At 50.6% G+C, this 22,871-nt stretch overlaps 1 protein-coding gene across 3 annotated transcripts in view; it reads left to right on the top strand.

Moving 5' to 3' along the window:
* Window positions 1–22,871, top strand: part of TET3 (tet methylcytosine dioxygenase 3) — a 112,375-nt gene that overhangs the window by 6,392 nt on the left and 83,112 nt on the right. For 2 of the 3 annotated variants that reach the window (XM_027554858.1, XM_027554857.1), the window contains exon 3: window positions 12,317–12,373. In XM_027554858.1, the coding sequence (XP_027410659.1) occupies window positions 12,317–12,373 (57 nt within the window). Of the gene's footprint in view, window positions 1–11,898; window positions 12,003–12,316; window positions 12,374–22,871 lie in introns of those variants that run through there. The other variant, XM_027554860.1, reaches the window with a different exon arrangement.

The following is a 22,871-nucleotide window of genomic DNA, read 5'->3' as shown; positions in this document are numbered from 1 at the left end:
TGACTTCCTCATCCTTTTTTACCTGAGTGGTGGCTTGTAGAAAAGTAGGCTCTGGTGAGTGTGGAGATGCAGAGCCCAAAGTAAGTGCTATGCTGCTTATTCTCTTGAGCATTGTTTTCTTTTTTTTTTTTCCCCTCACATGTCAGATGGGGTAACCCTTCTTTGTGAGGATTAATTGAGATAAAATATGCAGAATGTCTAGTACATGGTAGGTAATCAGTGCATGGTGACAAAACATTCCTAGAACATCTAGAAGAGAATTAATCTTTATGCATAAAAATTATATATGTTAGTCTCTGAGCTGTAATTGTTTATTAAATGTTTATTTCAAGACATTCCAGCTTACTCATAGAACTGTGGGGCCAGGCAAGAGGAGGGAGGAGTTTGCCAGCCTCTTTCCTCGGGGAGGAGACTGGACATCCAGGAGCGAGGAGCTGGTGTGGCCCAGGGCCTGACCAAAAAGCTGCCCATGGGTGAGGGAAGTGAAAGTTTGATAAAGAGGGTAGGAGAAAAACTCCTTGTAAAAAAAAACTTCCCGGAAGTGTGTATACATGAGGTTAGAAGCATGAGTGAGAAATAGAAATATATATGGTGTGTCTAGCCCTCAGCCAGGTGGATTTCGTGGCTGAAACAAAGCTCTAGGCCCGTGTTGAGAAAAGATACTTTGGAATTTGGGATCTCTCAACAGTATCGGAACACCTGACCAATTCTTGCCTCACCTGCTCCTGGCTCTGTCTTCCTGAAGATGGGCTGTGGGTGGGGTGAGGTGGGGGATGCTATCAGGAGGGTAGCAGTTCCCACCAGCGAAGGGAGAATTGATTGGTAAAGTAGAAGTGATGAGGCTCTTTAGAGACAGGGAGCCCATCTCAGCATTTGTGAATCCAGGGAGACACCTGGGCAAGGAGTGATGTTGGCCGTAGACTTCAGAAAATTGTTTTTCAGATGTAAACAGTTTTAAACCCCATGGCTACAGACTCTAAAAGGGAAGTTAGCTGGAGGGATAGGATTGCTTTATACAAAGAAAATGCTGACTCAGCAGTCCCAAATGGGGCCCCAAGGAGGAAGGTGGTGGGGGCTAAGAGCTGGACCATCTGTGTGGCTGCTTGGGCAGCTGTCTGGTGAGTACAGATGGTGAAAGATCATGCTTTTTACATGGAAAGGGGGTGCGAGTCAACGGTAGTCTGACCCTTTAAGAAGAATATTAGAGAGTCCAGTGGCCAGAATGTGCTGAGATGGTGGAAGATGCTCAAGACAATAATAGTCTTTTATATGTTCCCAGTACAACACAGAAGGAAAGGGTTTGGAGCAGAACTGGTGACAGAGAGAAGCCTTTGGAGCAGAACTGGTGACAAAGAGAAGCCCCTAGGTCCCTGTTGTGTCGGTATAAACTGTATAAACTGTTATAAACTGGGGAAAGGATAAACCATGGCATGTGTGGTTAGGGAGGGAGAGACAGCTACCCTACCTGAATCTGAGTTATCAGCTCCCTACTATACACCTTCAGGTATGCCCATGGAATGGCATCATTGTGGAATTACATGATGATTGGGAGAGAGCCGGAAGACCAGAGACAGGTAGAAAGTTCAGTTTTTCAAAGATATGCTGGAAATTGTAAACCAGTGTCAGTTTTTGACCATTCAAGAGCAGATTTCTAAATTAGTGATTTTTCATTTACGGCTGTGCTGGGTCTTTGTTGCTGTGCGGGCTCTTCTCTAGTGGTGGGCGGGGGCTGCTCTCCAGTCGCGGCGCATGGGCTTCTCACTGCAGTGGCTTTCTTTGTTGTGCAGCATGGGCTCCAGGGCCCGTGGGCTCAGTAGTTGTGTCGCATGGGCTTCGCTGCTCTGTGGCGTATGGAATCTTCCCAGATCAGGGATCAAACCCCTGTCCCCTGCATTGGCAGGCAGACTCTTAACCACTGGACCACCGGGGAAGTCCTAGACGAGCAGATTTTTTAAAAGGTGGTTCATGAGATTTAGAAAGACAAACGGTGGGCTCGGGGATCCCTGTGGTTCTCTACAAAGCAATTCAAGTCAAACCAGTGGGCCTGGATTTCTGCAAATAAATGATAGTGCTTCCTTCTAGCGTCATAGATCAGAGGGCCAGTTTTTTATCTAAAGTCATTCTGAAGAGGCGGAGAAAGCAACGGCACCCCACTCCAGTACTCTTGCCTGGAAAATCCCATGGACGGAGGAGCCTGGTAGGTGGCAGTCCATGGGGTCGCTAAGAGTCAGACACGACTGAGCAACTTCACTTTCACTTTTCACTTTCATGCATTGGAGAAGGAAATGGCAACCCACTCCAGTGTTCTTGCCTGGAGAATCCCAGGGACAGGGGAGCCTGGTGGGCTGCCGTCTATGGGGTTGCACGGAGTCAGACACGACTGAAGCGACTTAGCAGCAACAGCAGCATTCTGAAGCGGACACAGGTATAATTACCCTGTTCAGAATTTTACCAACCAGTATGGATCAGGGATTCTATGTTGGGATCACCTGGATCCCACTTCTAGGGATTCTGTCAGTAGTTTGGTTGTTCTGGGGAGGACTCCAATTGGGCTGGTGCTCCGCCAGGTATATCTAATGTGTAGTTAGAGTGGAACTCCTCTGACTCAGATGAGAGCTGAGTTGATGGGCACTCACTAGGACTGCACGTTGCTCACCTGAGTCTTAGGGGACCTGAATGGATTACAACCATGTTTCCACCTTGCTGATCAGTGGACTGGCAGAATCAGCATCACCTGGGAGCTTGTTAGAAATGCAGACTCTCAGACCTTGCATCAGACTTACTGAATGAGAGCCTGCACTTGAACCACATTCCCAGGTGATTTGTATGTCCTTGAGAGTTTGAGGAGCCGGTCTGTGGCACTTCTGTGAGTGGAGAAGGGGGTAAGGCGTGGAAAAGGGGACAGAAACAAGTCTTGATGAACACAGGTAAAGTACTCCCATTGCCAACAAGAGTAAGGAGGGTGACCCAACCTATTTTTAACCCTGTAGGCCAGGGAGACAAGAACATCTTGAGATTTACTCCATGTTTCTTCTTGTTTTTCTGGAGTCCATTTCAGTCTAGTCTTACGAGCTATCAGTAACCCTTTAAGAACTTGTGCGTGTGTGTCTATGAGTGTGTGTATGTGTGTATTCTGAGAACAGTTGGAAAAGGGCTCTCAGAAGATGTTTGCTGCTCAGCAGCCTGACTTGGGACATGGGAGGCCCATGAGGGAGTAGTAGCTCGTGGTAGCTGGGAATGGCAGGAGCACATCCATAGAACTCTGGGTTTCATGGAAGGGCCTGGAGGGTTAGGAGCAGAAGAGATGTGTGCCCTCTAGCTCGGATGTAGGTAGGAGCAGGTATGATCAGTGGGTAGGTGTGTGGTCGCAGTAGTAGTGGTGATGCGATATTGAAGCTAAATGGTGAAACACGGGTAAAGGAGATTGGGGCAGTCTGGAAGAGTGGGATTCAGCAAAACTCAACAGAATTTAATCGGGGTAAATCCAAAGTCCTGCACGTATTTTTAAAAAAGAAAGAAATGTACAAGTAAGGATCCCTGGCTTCCCAGCAGGTAGGAAGAGCTGAAACTCTAAAAGGTGTGTTGAAAGCCTGTCTCTAGGAGCTCTGTCAAAGTGGTCACATGCAAGGCAACTGAAAAAGATGGTTGTTCAGCTTGGAAATGAATAAGTAGGGGAACTCAGGCTAAGATGAGTCCTATGTGGAAGAGGGAGTTAGTTCCTTTGTGTCGGGGAATGTGCAGAACTTTTATTCAGTTCAGTCGCTTAGTCGAGTCCAACTCTTTGCGACCCCATGAATCGAAGCACGCCAGGCCTCCCTGTCCATCACCAACTCCCAGAGTTCACTCAGACTCACGTCCATTGAGTCGGTGATGCCATCCAGCCATCTCATCCTCTGTCGTCCCCTTCTCCTCCTGCCCCCAATCCCTCCTGGCATTAGAGTCTTTTCCAATGACTCAACTCTGTGTGAGGTGGCCAAAGTATTGGAGTTTCAGCTTTAGCATCATTCCTTCCAAAGAACACCCAGGACTGATCTCCTTTAGAATGGACTGGTTGGATCTCCTTGCAGTCCAAGGGACTCTCAAGAGGCTTCTCCAACACCACAGTTCAAAAGCATCAATTCTTCGGTGCTCAGTTTTCTTCACAGTCCAACTCTCACATCCATACATGACTACTGGAAAAACCATAGCCTTGACTAGAAGGACCTTTGTTGGCAAAGCAATGTCTCTGCTTTTGAATATGCTATCTAGGTTGGTCATAACTTTCCTTCCAAGGAGTAAGCGTCTTTTAATTTCATGGCCGCAATCACCATTTGCAGTGATTTTGGAGCCCAGAAAAATAAAGTCTGACACTGTTTCCACTGTTTGCCCATCTATTTGCCATGAAGTGATGGGACCAGATGCCATGATCTTAGTTTTCTGAATGTTGAGCTTTAAGCCAACTTTTTCACTCTCCTCTTTCACTTTCATCAAGAGGCTCTTTAGTTCTTCTTCACTTTCTGCCATAAGGGTGGTGTCATCTGCATATCTGAGGTTATTGATAATTCTGGCAATCTTGATTCCAGCTTGTGCTTCTTCCAGCCCAGCGTTTCTCATGGTGTACTCTGCATAGAAGTTAAATAAGCTGGGTGACAATATTAGAGCATAGCAATTATAAGCAGGTAGACTGAGTGCATGTTTGAGAAAAAGAGTTGTCTAACATTTATAGCTGTTCCAAGACTGAAGAACCAGTCTTGTTTGTGCCTTCATAGGTCTTTGTAGAGGCTGGGATGTTATGAAGACGTCCTCTATCAGGTGGGGGCTTCCTCATGTGGTGGTCTCTTGCTCCAACTATGTAAGGTGTAGCATATTCCTTAGACAACTACATTGCAGATAAAACCTTGTTCTTAGTCCATGAAGTTTTTGGTCGATCTCTAGACCTAATCTCAGAGCTGGGTGGGAATATGGTCTGTGAACTTTCTGAAAATTTCAGCCAAGTGTGTGAATGTGCAGGGGTGTTTTTTCTCAGGGGAGAGGGTTCGTGGTTTTCAGCAAATTCTCAGGAGTGTTTATGACACCCCAAATTTAAAAAGTATGCTCTACCTGTGCTGTCTGATAAGGATGCCATTAGTCATGTGTGGCTACAAAAATTAAATTTAATTAACATGAAATTCAGTAACTCAGTCACACTGGCTGCCTTTCAAGTGGCTTGTGTGTTAGATATATAAATGTGTGTGTGTGTGTGTGTGTTTTATCTGTGTGGGTAATTCTACTGGACATGTAGTTTTCCTCCGTGGTCTCTAAACCCTCACTGAAGCCTGTTTCTGGGTTGGGGAAGTAGCTATCCTGGTTGGCTATTCTTGGGAGGATTTTTTGGGTTAGGATCCTTGTTCCCCTGCCAAGGTAAGTGGTGAGAGGAATAAGGAAGTTGGGTTAGGGTCCCTGTTCCCAGGGGCAGTGCTTTTTTGGGGGGTTCTAACCCAACGCAAAGCTTATTGCTTCTCATTGAAGGCTTGAGCCATGTTTAAATTATCTGCTATGGGGAAAAACAATAGGAATGAGGGGTGGCTCCCTATTCAAAGACACTTTCTGAAACTCCCTAGGGGGAGGTGACTCTCCCACCCTCACTCGTGCCCAGCAGCCCTGGTGAACCTTGTCTGAGTGTTCTTGCTCTGGCATGGACCCCACCCTGAGTCAGCAGCTGGCTCTCTGCCTTGGGCCTCTTGTTCTGGAGGAGGCAGTGTGGGGACTGGGTGAGCTGAAAGACCACTCTGGGGGGCGGGGGTCTCAGGAGTTGTCACTGATTCCCCTCCCCATCCCTTCTTTACAGCTCCCTTGTGGATCGAGGGCAGCATGCTCAGCAGGACAGAGGGTGTTGGAAAGGAACAGGACTCCTTTATCTGCCTTGAGCCCTGCCGCACTTCGGCTGGGAGAGTCCTTTAGGGTGGCGTTAGGCCTCAGCCTGAGTGTGTCTGTGCAGGGCGCAGCCTGCTGGCACACCTGGGGTGGACACACCCCTCCGTGGCCTTGTCTCCTGTCATTTGCCTAAGAGATCTGATAACCTGAGTTTTTATTAGTCACTGAGGGAGGGGAAAATAAAAGTCGGCACTCAGTGTGGGGTAACTGGCCAGGCCTTCGGTGACCTCTGCGGGGTTGCTCACTTGCTTTAGGGCGCTCGAGCTCTGTTCCTGAACTGCTGGTTCTGACCTGTACGCATTCCAACTCCATTGTGCCCACCTCCCCACAGCTGGCCAGGGCATCGGTGGACAGAATGGTGCGCCTCCCACTACTGGTACAGACCAATTCCCGATGCTCCAAATGAAAAGGGAGTTGTATGAGGTAGACTCATTTGGGCCCATTTATCAGAATGCATGTACCCGCTAGCCCCCTACCCCATTTAATTACTGCCAGAGGAATCCTCAGGAAGGGGTGTGGAGATGCTGAGTCAGAAATAAGTGACAATGTACCAAACCAGAGTCTGTTCCCTTCTGAGTCTTTCTTGTGGGAAGGACACTGAGTGGCTCTCTCTGGTCTCATTTTGTTTTTTTTTTAATGTTTTTATTTTATTCTTTTGGCTGTGCTGCATGGCATGTGGGATCTTAGTTCCCAGACCAGGGGTGGAACCTGCACCCCTTTCATTGGAAGCACAGAGTCTTAACTGCTGGACTGCCGGGGGCGTCCCAGTCTTTTGATTGACTGCTCTGCTCTTTAAGGGTAGGCTCCGGGTGCCCTGGTTGTTGCTGGGAATGATCCTGGAGCCCTAGAGGAGAGAGAGAATGGCATCTTCTCATGGGGAGGCTGTGTCCAGTCTGGACGGCTGACAGTGCAGGATGGGGTGGGGCGCTGAGAGCCAGTGAGAGGAGAGCTGGTGCTAGAGGGATACGGAGGAGAGGTACCTTCCTGGAGTGTCTCCTCGGTCCCTGGCCCTCCTGTGTCCCCTGTGCCGGGGGAGGGCACTGGAGTCACTTTAGTTTCTGAAGGCAGGATGTCACCCGCTTTGACTGGTAGACTGCAAGTTGCCTTCCCAGCCTCCTCCTGCATATCGCAACTGGCTGTGTGGGGTGCTGCGCTGAGCCTGAGTTGGCGGTAAAGGGGAGGCAGCATTTACTCTGTCCTTAATGAGCTCACAGTCTGGGCAGGGAGACAAGCGTGGCAACAAATAATTACAGAGCAGTCTGGTAGGGCTACAAGGGAGGGATGCCTTAGGGGCAGAGACCAGTCTTAGTCACTGTTAGGCCAAGAGAGCCCATCATGGAAGGAAAGGGACCTGTTTTGAGAGTTTCAGCAGAGTGATATGTGAAGGATGAGGTGGGGCTTCCAGGAGGAGGGAGGCATCTTCCCTGAAGCTGAGTTGTACAGAGATGCTACTCAAATGCTCGAGACTGGTGGCAGGGGTGTGAAAGGACATAGACGGACCACAGGGCGCCAGCTGAGGGTGTTCATGAATCTTCAAGGTGGAAGATAAGACGTTTTGTGTTAATTACTCTTAGAAGGCTTCCCCTGGGGCTGTCCCCAGGTTTCTAAACCACTCACTATTCCTGTCTCACCTTCTCAATAACCAGTTAAGTTTCTGTTATTCTGTCATTCCAATTATTTGCTTGGGTCCTGGGACATTTGATGGCCCAAAACTGTTGAATATGGAGTGGGGAGACCCTGACGAAGTTCACAGAATATAAGATGTTCTTAGAAGCATTTAGCACGGCATGGGGGTTTGTGGGCAGAGCCACGACTGCTGCCTGCCAGCCTGGGGGGTCTGGGTGCGTCTGTTTGTTGGCATGGAAGTGTCCAGGTAGAGTCGCTGGCTGGCTGTGTTTTCCCTCTGACATCACCGGGTGCCCGAGTTCAGTCTGGTTCTCCTGCATCTCCAGGGAGGAGCACCTTTTCTTCCCTTGCTGCTGTTCTTCCACCTCCTCGGCTTTCTCCTCCCCACGATTGCCGTTGACACAGACTTCCGCTGCCAAAGCTAATTGTGAGGCCTGATCAGTGAATGAAGGCAAAGGCAGTTCCCATGACAACCGCAAAGAGTTTCAAATATAGGGGATGATGTGTGTGTGATGGGCTGCAATTACTTGGGTGGAAATTGATGCGTGGACACCAGTGACTTCAAACATAGGCTCTGAAGGTGGAGGGGGTGTTGGGTTTCTTTGGCAGGATCCTTTGTGCAGTGGAGAGGGAAGGGAAGGTCACAGACTTCCCCCACATTGGATTCCAAGTGCCTTCAGTGTATGGAATGCTGGGCAAAGAAAAAAAAAAAAAAAACCAGGGCTTTGAAGAGGCACGACTCTAGCCATTCTGGTTGGAGAGGCAGGATACACAGACAAATAGCAGTACCAAGTGTCAAATGAGAAACACTGGAAGTGTGGTCAGCTGGCAGAGGACTCGGGTAACCTGAGAAGGCTTCCTGGAGGAAGTGGGGCTTGAACTGAGCATTGAAGTAAAGCCCTGTGGGGAGTGACCTTGTTCAGGACACAGCCATGGCAAGGCAAGAGAAGTCGTCCATCTACCCCCTGCCAACTCTAGAAGAGGTAGGTTGATAAAATCATAGAGCTACACAGAACAGCACCACCTGTATTGCTGCCAGTGAGGGAGTGAAGAGGGCCCAACTCAGTCTCCTAATTTCTCCATCTGTAAAATGGGCGTTAATAATTCCTATGTCATTGGTTTGTTTTGAGGGGTAAATAAGATACGGTACATCATGCTTCAGTTATGGGGCTTGGCATGGGGTTGCTGCTTGGTTGATCCTCCTATAAAGCCCCCCAAATCTGTTTCTGGATGCATCCCCATTTCTTAGTCTTTATATATTTGTGTGGGTTCTGGCCTGTGAGGATCTGTATTTCTGAGGTTCTCTGTGTTGGGGTATTTAGTGGGTTTTGAGAATGAGTTAATCCATTCACCTCTTCTCTAGTGGAGAGACCTGTGACTCCATTTCTCCTGCTGGGAGTGCAGTGGGGTCTACGGGTCATGATGGAAAGTGGGGAGAGACCTTCAGCCCCTATGAGGGGGGGTCCCAGTTACCTTTGGGTTGGTCACTGTGAAGCCCCAGATACAGAAAGAGGGGCCGATAGAGAGTAGAGGGGGTCAGGTGTGAAGTGTGGAGAGTGTCCCTGCTGGAGGCAGGGTGGTCCCGGGATGCGCCTCTGTGACTCCTCGGAGCCCTAGCATTCCAGGTGTTTCAGAACAGGGCAGGAGGCCAGCGTGGGATGGAGGTGGTTGCAGGTGCACTGCCTTAGGGGCCATGGGCTCTGCTAGTGTGTCTGCAGGCTGCCAGGGGGTGGGCTGGGACCTGCAGTTGGGGTGGGATTTAGTTAGCACGGGGTGGGGTGGTGGTTCGAGCAGAGAGTCAGGGTGGCTTGCAGCCTTGTGAGGAAAACGTGTGCTGGCTGAACAAGGCTGGGTCTTGGCTATAGTTCAGGTGGCAGGTCCTCTCCCAGGAGAGCAAGTGTTCCTCTGATCTCTGGGGACCTCAGAGAACAGACCGACCTGGAGAGTGGCTTCTGCATCTCAGTGCCCAGCCCCCTGCCCTTCCACCCTCCTTGTGTAGAAACTCAGCTCAGCACATTCCACCTCTGTGCAGAGCCTAGTGAGTGGGGAAGATAGGGCCCCTGCCCACGTGGGAGAGACGGCCGTGTAAATAAATAACTGTACTTGGTGTGACTGCTCTAGAAGAGGCCCGGGGAGGAGTGGGGTGAAGCTCATGGGGGCTAGATGAGCTGGGAAGGGAGCAGTGGGAGGTGACGTTTGGATTAAGCCTTGTACCGTATTAGTTTGCCAGGTGGGGGAGAGGCAGGGGAACCTAGGCAAGGAGCAGCATTGCCAAGTCTCTGAGGCATGAAAATATTACTATTCTCAGACCCATAGCTTAAAGGGAAGTAGTGTGGTTCAAGTGACCCCATCCTTCTTTGCATATCCCTGAGGTAGGCTGGGAGGGAGGGCTTGAAGAACTGGAATGAGACATGCCTGGCTTGGAATTCTAGCTAACCACTCACCAGCTGTGTGTTGACGGGCAAGTAACTTAACATCTCTAAGCCCATTTCCCCATAAGGTCGTGTGTGGAGTAAGTCAAATGAGATGCTCCCACAGTGTGCTGGCACCGGGCCTGGTACGTAGCAGGGGCTTGATAAACTGTGGCAGCCGGAGCAGCAACAGTATTGATCGTTATTATCCAAGCAGTGTTAGTTGCTCTTATCCAGCAGCAGACTGTGTTTGCGGTGGGTGGGTGGGGCAGGGGTTTTGGGGACCAGGATAAAGGAGGGGACCTCGCTGGGCCTGGCCAAGGTCTGAGCTAAGGGGAGCAGAAGCACACGGCTCAGGACAGTGCCCCTTGGCCTGCTTCGTCACCCTCCTTCCTCCCTGCCCTAGGGAGGAGCCCAGGAGAGCTGCCCTCTGTCCCCAGAGGCGAGGCAGGTGTGGTCCCTGGCACCTCCTGGAGTATCCTCGCCAGAGGCCAGCTTTGCTGTCTCTCCTAGGACAGCTTGTCCCATTCTGAGTGCCCCCTTGGAGCTTCAGGGACGGGCATAATTGGGCCGATGTGGTGGAGTTGGTAGCAGAGCACAGCACCGAACGCTCTCACACACCTAACTACTCCTGCAAGCCACACCTGTGAGTCAGAAGTGGCACACCATGGCGCTCAGAAACGAAGCGTGGTGGTGGAGCACCTTCACTGTGGCAGGCGCTGTGAGGCATTTCTTCAGACTCCTCATAACTGTGTATGAGGTAGATGCTATGGCTCATGAGCAGTACTAATCTATAAAATAGAACTACAAATAGGCTGAGAGAGATAAGGTACCACCACCAAGGTCCTGCGGCTGGATAGCGGAGCCACGGAGCCAGGAGCTGACCCAGATGCATGAGTACCAGAGTCCATATGATGGTTCCCTTCCTAGAAGGTGGAAACTCTGGGGTGTTGGCTACAGGGAGGGCTTGGGGTGAAGCAGGATATCTCTTGGGTTGCCTAGGAACTGCAGGGCTTTCCTCTCCCCATTCTGTTCTCCTTCAGTCTCCTGGGCGTTGCAGCCTTCAAAGGCTCAGAGTCTGGGCTGCCTCCTCTCCTCCGCCTTTCCAGGGGATGGGGAGCCCTGAAGTCTGGGTGTGCCACCTCCCATGGCCTTTCTGAAAGAGGAGGAAACATTGCGAATGGTGGTGGAGGCAATGCTGTCTGGAGGGGGTGGCCTGTGTTCAAGCTGCAGGGATGAGCAATAGTAGGGTGAGGTGTAGGTGTTTGTGAGCAAAGGAGGGCAAGTCTGACTTGGTGAGGCTTTGAGCTACAGGCAGTGTTGGCTTCGAGAGGAAATCTGTTGATGGGAGGTGGGGAGGAGACGACTGCGTAATGGTTGAGAGTCTGGTCTTTAGTGCGGGACAGCCTGGCTTGGAGTCCCAGAGCTGTTGCTTTCTAGCTGTGTCACCTTGGGTAAGTTACTTCACTTATCTGGCCTTATTTCCTCATCTGTAAAACGGGGTAAAAGGTTCACACTTCAAGGCTTTTCTTTTCCTTGGAGGATTGCAGGGGCTGTTGCTTTTATCATAGTGCCTGGCACTGTCCTAGCTGCTGCTAGGATGAGGCAGTTTGCTGGTGTCCTAGGGCCAGAGAGCGGCCTGAAGGGGAATCCCGCCAGCGTCTGCTCGACCCCGAGCGCAGTCAGTCTTTGACCCTGGAGATGCAGAGGATGCCTCTGGGTATTACCTTCGGGTCCTCGACTCGGAAGGAGGCGGGGGTGCCCCGGGATCCCCAGCCTGCCGGGGAGCGGCGGCGGGCCTGGGCCGCAGCCAGCCCGGCTCCGCGGCACCCTTGGCCGTGCCCCCGCCTCCCGGCCGGGCAGGTCCAGCCCCCGGCGGCCCTGCCCCCGCCCGGCCGGCCGCGGGGATTGGCTGGCGAGCGCGCCGCCCCCTCCACACCAGCCTCGCCGGCGGCGGGGAGGGGAGCCAAGCCGGCAGCTGGCCGCCGCCGCCTCTGCAGTGCCTCCCTCCGTGCGCTCCGGCGGGGATAATGGGAGGCCCGCCGGCCGATGCACCAGAGGAGGCCGGCCGAGGTAGAGCGGGCAGGGCAGGGAGGGACGAGGCCAGACCGGACACAGGAGGAGGGGCCGAGCCCTCCTGGATCTTGGGAGGGTGGATAGGGGAGAAATGAAAACAAAAACACTCTTGAAGGCGAATGAGTCCATCCACCGCCTGTCTGGGTGGCAGCTGGAGGCAGGAAGATGGTCCCTGCTATCCTTTCTTTCCGAGGCCCCCCTGCCTTCCCTTCTCCCCCCTTCCCCCGCAGCGTGCTGGGAGTGCAGCAGAAGGACTTTGCTGCTTTCCTGGTGGTGGCCTGGCTTATCAGTCTCTCCGGCTTCTTTTGCAGGTGGAAATAAAGGCTGGTGAAGGAGCCGGGCCGTGGGGACAAGGAGCTGCTGTCAAGGTACCTGGTGTGTGTGGTGTGTGTGGTGTGTGTGTGTGTGTGTGTGTGGTAGAGGTGAAGTGTTTGACTGGATTGGATAAAAATAAAGGGTCTCCTCTGGTGATCCCTTAATCTCCCACTGTGTGTGTAGCAGCAGCTGAGGGGGAGGGGCGGCGGGGGTGTAGGCGGCCAATGAATTCTCAGGCCTGTGTGGGTTTTGTTTGGATTCTTTTTGCTTTCTCAGCTGGATGGTTTGGGTGCAGTTGGGATTGGGTTGGTTGAACTGTTTTTTTTTTTTTTTTAAGACACACAACCCACTCCCCACCCTTGCCTCTGGAAATCTCTCGAGAATGTCCCTGGCACTGTTGGTTTGCATCCAATCTGCAGAAATCCCCGGGGTGGGGGTGGGGGGACGGTGGAGGGGGGGGGGGGAGTTGCGCTCCTGAGTCTGAAGCTGATAGGGTGTCATTAGTCATGCTGCTGTCACCATGGAGATGGCTGGAGAGGAGAGGAGGTGGTGGGGGTGAGGATATTTTGGGTAGGGTGGGGGCTGATGCAACATCATGACTGGGAATCCTGCAGGCAGTGGGCTGCTGTTACTCTGTGCAGATGGGTGTCTGGGGGACTCGGAAGGGAATGTTACCAGGTGCGTGGGAAGTGGAGAAGGGGACACTGAGCTTCTCCATGTGGTTGTCTTCAGGCCAGGGCTGGGGTATTTGGGGCAGGGCAGAGTTTGTGGAATATAAGCCATTATGAGGAAACACAGATGTTCTTCCCCGGTTGGCAAAGGCCAGGATCAGTAGGTTTCCTTGGGCTTTGCCCTGTTTTCAGGGCTGGGGATCTGCTGTGAGTTTGGGATTACTCAGCAGTATCTTCTGCTGGCCCAGAGTGAAGAAAACAGAGCAAGAGGCAGCTCAGAGTGGCTGCCTCTCAGGTGGAGAGCAGAGAGAGGCTGGGGAAAGAGAGTAGGGACAGGTGGGAGGCAGGACAGGATGGGACTTCTCCTAGGAGAGTGGAACTCTTTCCTGCTCCTGCCTCAGCTCTGTCTTCCCCTTCAGTCCCTGGAGCCTGTGAGGAGCTGGGGGAATCTGGTTGCTTGGGTAGCAGGTGGGCAAGCTGCTCATGTCCCCAGATGCTCTTAGATTTTTCTCCTGGGAAATCCTCCTCTGACTTCCTGGGAAAACTGTGGGAAGCTCCCTGGAGGTGCTGAAAGTGCCACCCTCATTGCCTGGGTGGGACGCTGGCCGGGAGGGCCTCCGCTTTCCCAGGGGGTTTGGGGGTTCCTGGGTGAGGCCGTGGGATGGATCAGGAGCCAGGGTGGTTCCCTGGCCTCCTTCCAGAGGAACTTACAGCAAGGAAGTGCCTGAGGGAGGGCAAGAAATTTACTTCTGTGGGAAGGAGAAGAGCCAGGTGGCTTTGGCTGCCCTGGAGAGTTGGGCGAGGCTGCAAGTAGTGGGTGACTGCCTGGGACTAGACCGTGGCAGGCCCCTGAGGCAAGCAGAGGTGGCCGATACTGGCTTTGCTGTGGGTGGGGAGCAGAGAGCTGTGAGCTCACGCCGTGCCCTTTATCCAGAGCAGAACCCCCAGGTTCCACCTCCACTTGTGCCTCTGGCTGCCCACTGCTGTAGACACCTGTGTGCTGTTGAGGGCTGTGGACACGGAGATTGTGCGCCTGCTCTGCCCCCCACTGTAGGGAAAGCAGGACAAGGGGATGAGGACAGATGGGCCCACGGAGCCGGCAGCTCCCTCCCTTCTCTGTGTCTTTGGCCTTGTCCGCCAGAGCTTCCCTTTCTGCTGAGAAGAGGGACTGCTGGCAGGTTTGTTTACTCCGGAAAGCACCCCCTCCTGCCTAGCGATGGCTTCTCTTCAGCTTTCTCCAAGTGTGTTCTCCATTCCTCCCTGCCTGCATTGTGCCGGCCCTGCCACCCTGCTGGGATCTCCCAGCCTATCTCAGTCCTTAGTGTTGTGGGCATGGAGCAGGGGTGCCTGAGAAGGTAGAGAATGCTCTTCACCTGTGTCTTCCTCCTGCCCCCTTCTTGGCGTGGGGCCTGAATTGGTGGTGTTTTTAAAGCTCTGAGGTGTCTGTGCTTATTTTTATTGTTGAGTTGTCTGTTGGAAAGTCCTAGCTTCCTCTTGGCCCAGCTTGGGCACTGCCAGCAAGCACTCGGATCTGAGCCCTCTGTTCTTGGTGCCACCTCCCCGCGGCCCCACATAGTTCTCTCACATAGTTTAGTGTGGTGTTCCACATACCCTCGGAGAGCGGTTTTGTGAGATCCTCTTCTGTCAGAAGGTGGTGCTTTAGGAAGATGTGTGTGGTGTGTGAACTCAATCAGAGCAGTCAAAGACTCTGGGACACAGGGCAAACGGGGTCTCCCGGTTTGGGGGTTTCCATGGGAGGGGCCCAGGATGGGTAAGCTCTCTGGGTGAAGAATATCCAGCAGCAGTGGGAATGTGCACATCTAGCAGGTGCTGAGTCCTGACAGGGTTTCAAAAATATCCATGATACAGGGTGTGTGTCGTGCCCAGCACAGGCATGAAGCTGATCGTGCAGCCTGTCACTTTGCTGTCTGGCGTGTTGCATGTCTACCTATGACATCCCAAGGAACATGCCGTAGCACACACTGTTGTCACCTCCTGCCTCTTGGCAGCCTGGACAAGAGTGAGTGCCCAGAGCCGCAAGCACCAGGCTCTTGGGCTTCCCACGCTGCTCCCATGCTCTGCCCCATGGGAACCCTTGATTGGCTGAGGATGTGTGGAAACTATTTTGGGCCTGTGCCCAGGATCTCTGCCTTCTGTCTCTCCTTTGGACCACTGCTCCTTTTGTCAAGGATCTGTGATCCTCAACTTTCCACACACCGTGGGGAGCTCCTCCTAGTTCTTTCTTGCCTGCTCTTCCCGCTCTGAGGGTCCAGCGGGAACTCTCTTATCTCTGAGGTATTGTTTACAAGCGGTAGTGAAGTTGGGCAGATATGGAAGCAGGTGGGCATATCAAGCTAGGCTAGGAAAGGAACCAACCAAGGGGATTTCAGAGTTGAGTTTGAGGATGGAAAGAGAGGGCTTCCCCGTGCATAATGAGTACAGTATTAGAGTCCCAGAGCTCAGATCCACCTCCTTTGTGACCCCAGCCATTTGTGAATGTTGTGGGAGAGGGGGGAACTTTGCAGTACAGGTGGGTGACTGAGTCCAAAGGAGAGCCTTTCTGCCCCTGAGCTGCCTATAAGGCCACTGTGATGGCTCCTTAGCCCCCTGGCTGGGCTGGCTGAGGAGGGGCCTGGGTGCTTGGGCTCCCTTCAGCTGCAGATGGACATTTCTGCTAGAAATGGTTATTGTGGTGTTGCCAAGTCCCCTCCCATGCCCCTGAGGCTGTAGCAAATGGTTTGGCTGGCTGGGGATGGGGGCAGGCAGTATAGGGAGGGGCCTTGTTTTGGCTTAGTTTTGGGGCCTCTTGTCTTTCCCATCCTGACCTCCTGGGTTTTGGGCCTCATTTTCTCTTGTCCTCGGGCATCTGGGAGTCAGCTGAGGACTCCCCTTGTTACAAGGCTGTCTGTAGCTTCTAGGGAGGAGGTAGCTTCCTTACAGATTAGTTGAGGAAGCCTTTGGGCAAATAGAGATGGGGGTGGCTGAGACAGTTAAAATCTACAGATTATCATGCTATCCAGAACTGTGACCCTGTCCCCATTCACCTTATCTCTGTTTCTTTCTCCCTTTGTCTTTCTGCATTTACTGTTTACCGTGTTCTATGTGTAGCACTAGGTCCTGAAAAATAAGAGAAATCATTATGATGTGATATTCACAATATCACTGGAAGCAGGAGACATTGACTAAATTGCCTAAAACTGTAACACTGAATGGGAAAACCAGCTCTGGCAGTTTTTTCCCCCTAATTCAGTGAACACTTTTGATCTTTGTGTTTGGGGTTGTCAATTTGCAGGAGAGAGAGGAAGCCTGTCACCCCACACCAGCCCTAGCTCTTTACATCTGCTTTCATCACGGACTTAGTGGACCTCAGGGGACTTTGAAGGAACAATCAACATACCAACTGTGTTTTCACTAAGTTGGCGTTTCTGGGATCTGGCGATTACAGATTAGGGTGGTGGGGTCAAGAAATGGACCAGCTGGGACGATAGCTTAATTCTGAAAGGAAGGTGTTGGCTTTAGCTGCCTTGGGTTTAAGATTCAAGAAAAGCTAGAAGGAAATACTGTGCTGGGGCCCTTTACCTTGAACCCCAAATTGTCTTCTACTTATTCGAAGCAGTAAGCAGCCCTCACTGGTTTAGGAGCTCCCATGAGACCGCTGACTGGGAAGAGGAGGGTGAGAAGTGCAGCCACGCAGTTACTTTTCCTCTCTGATCCCACCTCTCCTGTTCTTGGGTTCTGTCCTTAGCCATTTGGCAGTCCCTGGACTTTAGTCTTCTCTGTAAAATGAAGGGGTTGTTCTCAAATGAATGGGTTTGAGGGTCAGTTTTCCTAATTTCCAAAATACTGCAGACCAAACAGCTCCTTCTGTATGTAGAGTTGGCAGCTCTCGCCATGCATAGCCCCTTCAGGGGTTCAGCACCATCCAGACCAATCTGTGAGCCATTGAACGAGGTGGTCTGGCAGATGCACTCAGGGATGGAGCAGGAAGTTCACCTCATGTGCTAGTTTCTAAAGGCTTCCTCTTGGTTCCTGTGTTTATGTTGTGATGAACTGGTGATAACATTTATGGGTCATTCCCTGAACAGCATTACTTTAGAACTTTGCTTCTGGAAGAGCAGAGGGTCTTTGTTTTGACCCCTCTCTTCCGTACTCTCCATCAGAGTCACTACTTGGAAGAGTATAGATCTTGCCACCCCAGAATTCTCTTGGAGTACTTCAAAAGATTTCACTTGCATCATAGCCTCTGTAGATAAGGATGCCTCCTGTCTGTCCTTTTATCTCTGCAAGTCTCAGTTCTGATGGTAGATTGGCGGGACTCTGTGTGTGTGTGTGCATGCGTGCACGTACAGTTAAGGTTGAGGCCAGGCCCCTGTAGTCGCCAGAATAGACTTGGGCCCTGCCGGACACTAAGGCTCTATTGCTCTGGCGGTGTACCTTGACTTCTGAGCTTCTTCCATTTGGTAGCTCTTGATCACATAGAGAGGTTCAGCCCCTTTCCTCTGAGGGCTGGTCACAACCTCCGCCCTGATTTCTCCTAAGGATGAGTCTCCTAATATTTCTGATAGTTTGAGTTCAGGAAGCTCCCTCCTACTTTATGTCACCCCCTTAGCCCCCCCACACTCTGCAAAGTTTTTTTTTTTTTCTTCTGCTTATGAGCTTTGATCTTTTCATTTAAGATGCTGAAGATTACAGAAAAAAGTTAAAATATTAATTGCCTTCTATGCCAGCTGCCTCATCCTGGAGGAGGGTGGGGGGAGGGTCTAAAGTATAATATTGTCATGCCACAGAAATATTCCTTAGGAGGCAGACATTCCAAGGACAGTGAGATTAGTTCAGTTCAGTTCAGTTGCTCAGTCGTGTCCGACTCTTTGTGACCCCATGAATCGCAGCACGCCAGGCCTCCCTATCCATCACCAACTCCCGGAGTTCACCCAGACTCACGTCCATTGAGTCAGTGATGCCATGCAGCCATCTCATCCTCTGTCATCCCCTTCTCCTGCCTCCAATCCCTCCCAGCATCAGAGTCTTTTCCAATGAGTCAACTCTTCGCATGAGGTGGCCAAAGTACTGAAGTTTCAGCTTCAGCATCATTCCCTCCAAAGAAATCCCAGGGCTGATCTCCTTCAGAATGGACTGGTTGGATCTCCTTGCAGTCCAAGGGATTCTCAAGACTCTTCTCCAACACCACAGTTCAAAAGCATCAATTCTTTGGCGCTCAGCCTTCTTCACAGTCCAACTCTCACATCCATACATGACCACAGGAAAAACCATAGCCTTGACTAGACGGACCTTTGTTGGCAAAATAATGTCTCTGCTTTTGAATGTGCTATCTAGGTTGGTCATAACTTTCCTTCCAAGGAGTAAGCGTCTTTTAATTTCATGGCTGCAGTCACCATCTGCAGTGATTTTGGAGCCCAAAAAAATAAAGTCTGAGACTGTTTCCACTGTTTCCCCATCTATTTCCCATGAAGTGATGGGACCGGATGCCATGATCTTCATTTTCTGAATGTTGAGCTTTAAGCCAACTTTTTCACTCTCCTCTTTCACTTTCATCAAGAGGCTCTTTAGTTCCTCTTCACTTTCTGCCATAAGGGTGGTGTCATCTGCATATCTGAGGTTATTGATATTTCTCCCGGCAATCTTGATTCCAGCTTGTGTTTCTTCCAGTCCAGTGTTTCTCATGATGTCCTCTGCATATAAGTTAAATAAGCAGGGTGACAATATACAGCCTTGACATACTCCTTTTCCTATTTGGAACCAGTCTGTTGTTCCACGTCCAGTTCTAACTGTTGCTTCCTGACCTGCATACAGATTTCTCAAGAGGCAGATCAGGCGGTCTGGTATTCCCATCTCTTTCAGAATTTTCCACAGTTTATTGTGATCCACACAGTCAAAGGCTCTGGCATAGTCAATAAAGCAGAAATAGATGTTTTCCTGGAACTCTCTTGCTTTTTCCATGATCCAGTGGATATTGGCAATTTGATCTCTGGTTCCTCTTCCTTTTCTAAAACCAGCTTGAACAACTGGAAGTTCACGGTTCACGTATTGCTAAAGCCTGGCTTGGAGAATTTTGAGCATTACTTTACTAGTGTGTGAGATGAGTGCAATTGTGCGGTAGTTTGAGCATTCTTTGGCATTGCCTTTCTTTGGGATTGGAATGAAAACTGACCTTTTCCAGTCCTGTGGCCTCTGCTGAGGTTTTCCAATTTGCTGGCATATTGAGTGCAGCACTTTCACAGCATCATCTTTCAGAATTTGAAATAGCTCCATTGGAATTCCATCACCTCCACTAGCTTTGTTCGTAGTGATGCTTTCTAAGACCCACTTGACTTCACATTCCAGGATGTCTGGCTCTAGGTCAGTGATCACACCATCGTGATTATCTGGGTCGTGAGGATCTATTTTGTACAGTTCTTCTGTGTATTCTTGCCAGCTCTTCTTAATATCTTCTGCTTCTGTTAGGTCCATACCATTTCTGTCCTTTATCGAGCCCATCTTTGCATGAAATGTCCCCTTAGTATCTCTAGTTTTCTTGAAGAGATCTCTAGTCTTTCCCATTCTAATGTTTTCCTCTATTTCTTTGCATTGATCACTGAGGAAGGCTTTCTTATCTCTTCTTGCTATAGGGCCTAAGCAAATCCTGGTTACCTCTACGACCTGGAACTCGTGTGCCCTTGGTGCTTAAGTAATTGGATTTCTCAGTCCCACCTCCAAGCGTTTTCCATGTGTAATCCGAACCTCATGGACTTTGTAAGGGAAACAAAGACACTGAAAGGGTTTTCAGCTTGTCCCCGACAGTGAGCTGCTAAGCTCCCGGCCCACTTGACTGAGTTTTCCTGCTTTGCCTCTGCAGCATCCACACCACTCCCAGTGTCCTCTTCCCCGGGAGTCTGCTCTTTTAGCGTGCGGGTCTTGGTTCCCAGCCCTGCTAAACAGATGGAGTTTCTAGTAGGAGCTGTTTCCTGCCAGTCCACCTTCCCATGCCCTAGGGGGAAGGTTCTACCTCTGATTACTGCTGGCCACTCTACAGAAGGCGTAAGAACCTGGGAGGTTAGTAACTCCAGACAGGCAGAAACCCTGAAAGGGATTCAGGCTGATAGCCTCATCTGAATCCCCAGACAGACTCCCTTTGCTGCACCTTCCCCCTGGGTTAACTCGTTTCTCTGTTGGCTTGAACAAGTTTAGGCTGGGTGAAGAGGACGCTGCCTGACTGTCCAGGCCCTGCTGGACCCAGAGAGGGGAGACTATGCCTTCCCAGTTGGGATCATTGTTGCTGTGCACCTGAACTCCAGTGGGGGAATACAGAAATGGATTTTCAGTGGTGTGCTGGAGGCTGTGCCTGAGAGATCCCCACCCTGTTTGCTGGCACTGCCCATGCCTTGCTTTTCCCCCTCTGTGCTCTCCATCCTAACATGCTCTTCATGGTCTCAGCCCATCCTCACTCTCACCCTCGTCCTTTGAGCTTAGCCCTGGAGACTAACAGAGGGCCTCCGAGAACACTGCTTTTCAGAATATGGGCAAAGGCCTCCTTGTGTTGAAATTATCTAGGAGCTTGTAAAAATGCTCTTGGACTGCCAGGCCAAGAGAGCCATCTGTTGGAGCCCCACCTGTAGGTTCCTGTCACATAATTAGGTGGAGTGGATGCAGGACGGGTGGGAGCGGGGCCCTGGAGGTGCGTGATTGAGCCCCTTAGCACGTGTGTCTCACAGCATCCTCTTTTACTACCTACCGCTTGTCGCTGAGCCGGGTCCTACCTGATGACTGGGCTGTGCCCTGACCTCTGCCCTGTGGCCCTTTTCCCTGCTGTTATTTCTCCTCGGTTTCCTGTTTTCCAGCTGTGGGTTCCCAGTGGTGTCATTTGGACCCTGGGTAGTAGTTAGGGCTTAGTTCTGGGGTTGTGTGGTTGGAGCGGTGTATGTCTTGGGACAGTATTGACAAGTGGTCCCGAACAGTCTGAACACCCAGCTGGGAGCCAGAGCCCAGGATTCTGTGTCCAATCCCTGGGAAGCCCCTCCCTCTTACTTTCCAGAGGCTGCTTCCTTCATGTAGGGGGGCATCCCTCCTCACTGGAGCTCTGCTGAGGTCTAGGGAAGCTGGATATGGAAAAAGACCTGGGTGGGTCAGGGCACTTCAGCTCTGTATACTTGATCCCCCTCCCACAGCCTCCACCAGGATGGGCAGGGGCCAGGCTTCAACTTGCCTCAGTGGCTGGGCCTTCTGGTCCAGCTTGTTTATTGCATATTAGAATCTCTTTGGAGCGTTTAAAAAAGAAATTATTGGTGTCTAGGCCTCAGCCCCTGAGAATCTGAAGTAACTGGTCTGGGGTGGAGCCCAGGCACCAGCATTTTTCAGAGCTCTCCAGGTGACTTAAATGTGTGCTCAGGCTTGAGAGCTGCGGCCCTCATTTGATTTGGCTTTCCCTGTGTCTCCTATATCCTTGGGTTGCCCTGAGCGACTGATCTGATCTGATCTGATTGATAATTTTAGTGAGACTATTTGCAGACTCTATTAAGACAGTGAGACGTGTCAGACAGAATACTGGGTGGAATGTTCCTTTCCATGAAACTGACCCCTAAGTTCATATTAAAGCCAGAACTTTAGAAGGTAGTTCTGTAGCTGATGACAGAAACTAAGTGTTCTCCTCTCAGCTTTAAATTTGAAAAAACTTTTTATTGAAGTATAGCATACTCGATAGCACATACTGTGTACAGCTGGTGAGTTTTTACAAAGTAAGTACAGCTGTGTGACCAGCGCCTGAACCGAGAAACGAGTACCCTCACCTCACTGCCATTGTTCAGTATTTCTGTGGTATTTGGGCAAAGCAGGTGAGGCTGTGCTTCGTACGAGAGTGTGTACCGGCTTTGGACAGGCTTCAGCTTGTCCTCTGCCAGGAGCACCTTTCCACGCCTGTGTGGGCGTTCCTGAAAGGGAGCGGGTTTTGTGGCGATAGGGTGCAGGGCAGAGGAGTCCTGCAAGCTCCTCCCTGATGTTCCTCTTTACTCTGTCTCCCTTTTAGTTCCTTTTCCACCTTGGCCTTTAGGCTTGCCAGTCCTCAATCTTGGCTAAATCCAATAGTCTATAACATTTTTGGGCTTTTATTCGCTTTTTTGATTATAGAGATGCTACATGTTCTTTGGAAACATTAGAAAATAGAAATAAATAGAAGGGAAGGAATTTGTCCATAATTCACAACCTGGTTAATCACTTTTAACTGGAGTATCCCTCTACCCTTGACTGTATGCACTCTAGACGCCTGTTCTGTGTCGTTCACAAAGAGAGTCATGCTGTGTTATAACCTGTTTCCCCTACATGATAACGTACTGCAGTTCACCTGTTGAGCAGTTACTGTGTGTGTGTCATGGGGCGAAGTTTTCATAGTTCTCTGTCTCTCGTAGTTCTCATTACAGCTCCCAGGCAGGTGGTAGCTCCCCCTGTCAGATAAGAAAACTGAAGTTCGGAACAGTAGTATGACCAAGGGCCAGTGCTTCATAATGGGGTGGAACTGGAATCAAGGTCAGGGGTATTCCCCACCGGCCCCAGGGATATATTTTCAACATGGTTTGAAGATAAAAGATATTTCTCCTTCACCTGCTGATAAAGTGAATTATGTTAATACAGTTCTTAATACTGAGCTGTCTTTGATTCCTTGAATAGACCATAATTGGAAATGGGGAATTTTTTTAAACATGCTGTTTTGATTTATTAATGTGGGAGTTTGGGATCTATATTTGTGAATGAGATCGACCTATAATTTTCATTTTGTGTTTTCATTGTCAGATATTGGTATTAGAGTAATGATAACTTCATATAATGCAGTGTGAAACTTTTATTCTTTCTTTATGCTCTGAAACAGTTGAAACAGTCATTTTTTGGAAAAAAA

This window comes from Bos indicus x Bos taurus, chromosome 11, assembly GCF_003369695.1.
Source record: "Bos indicus x Bos taurus breed Angus x Brahman F1 hybrid chromosome 11, Bos_hybrid_MaternalHap_v2.0, whole genome shotgun sequence".
NCBI classification, from domain to species: Eukaryota; Metazoa; Chordata; class Mammalia; order Artiodactyla; family Bovidae; genus Bos; species Bos indicus x Bos taurus.
This window is presented reverse-complemented; position numbering and strand designations above follow the sequence as displayed.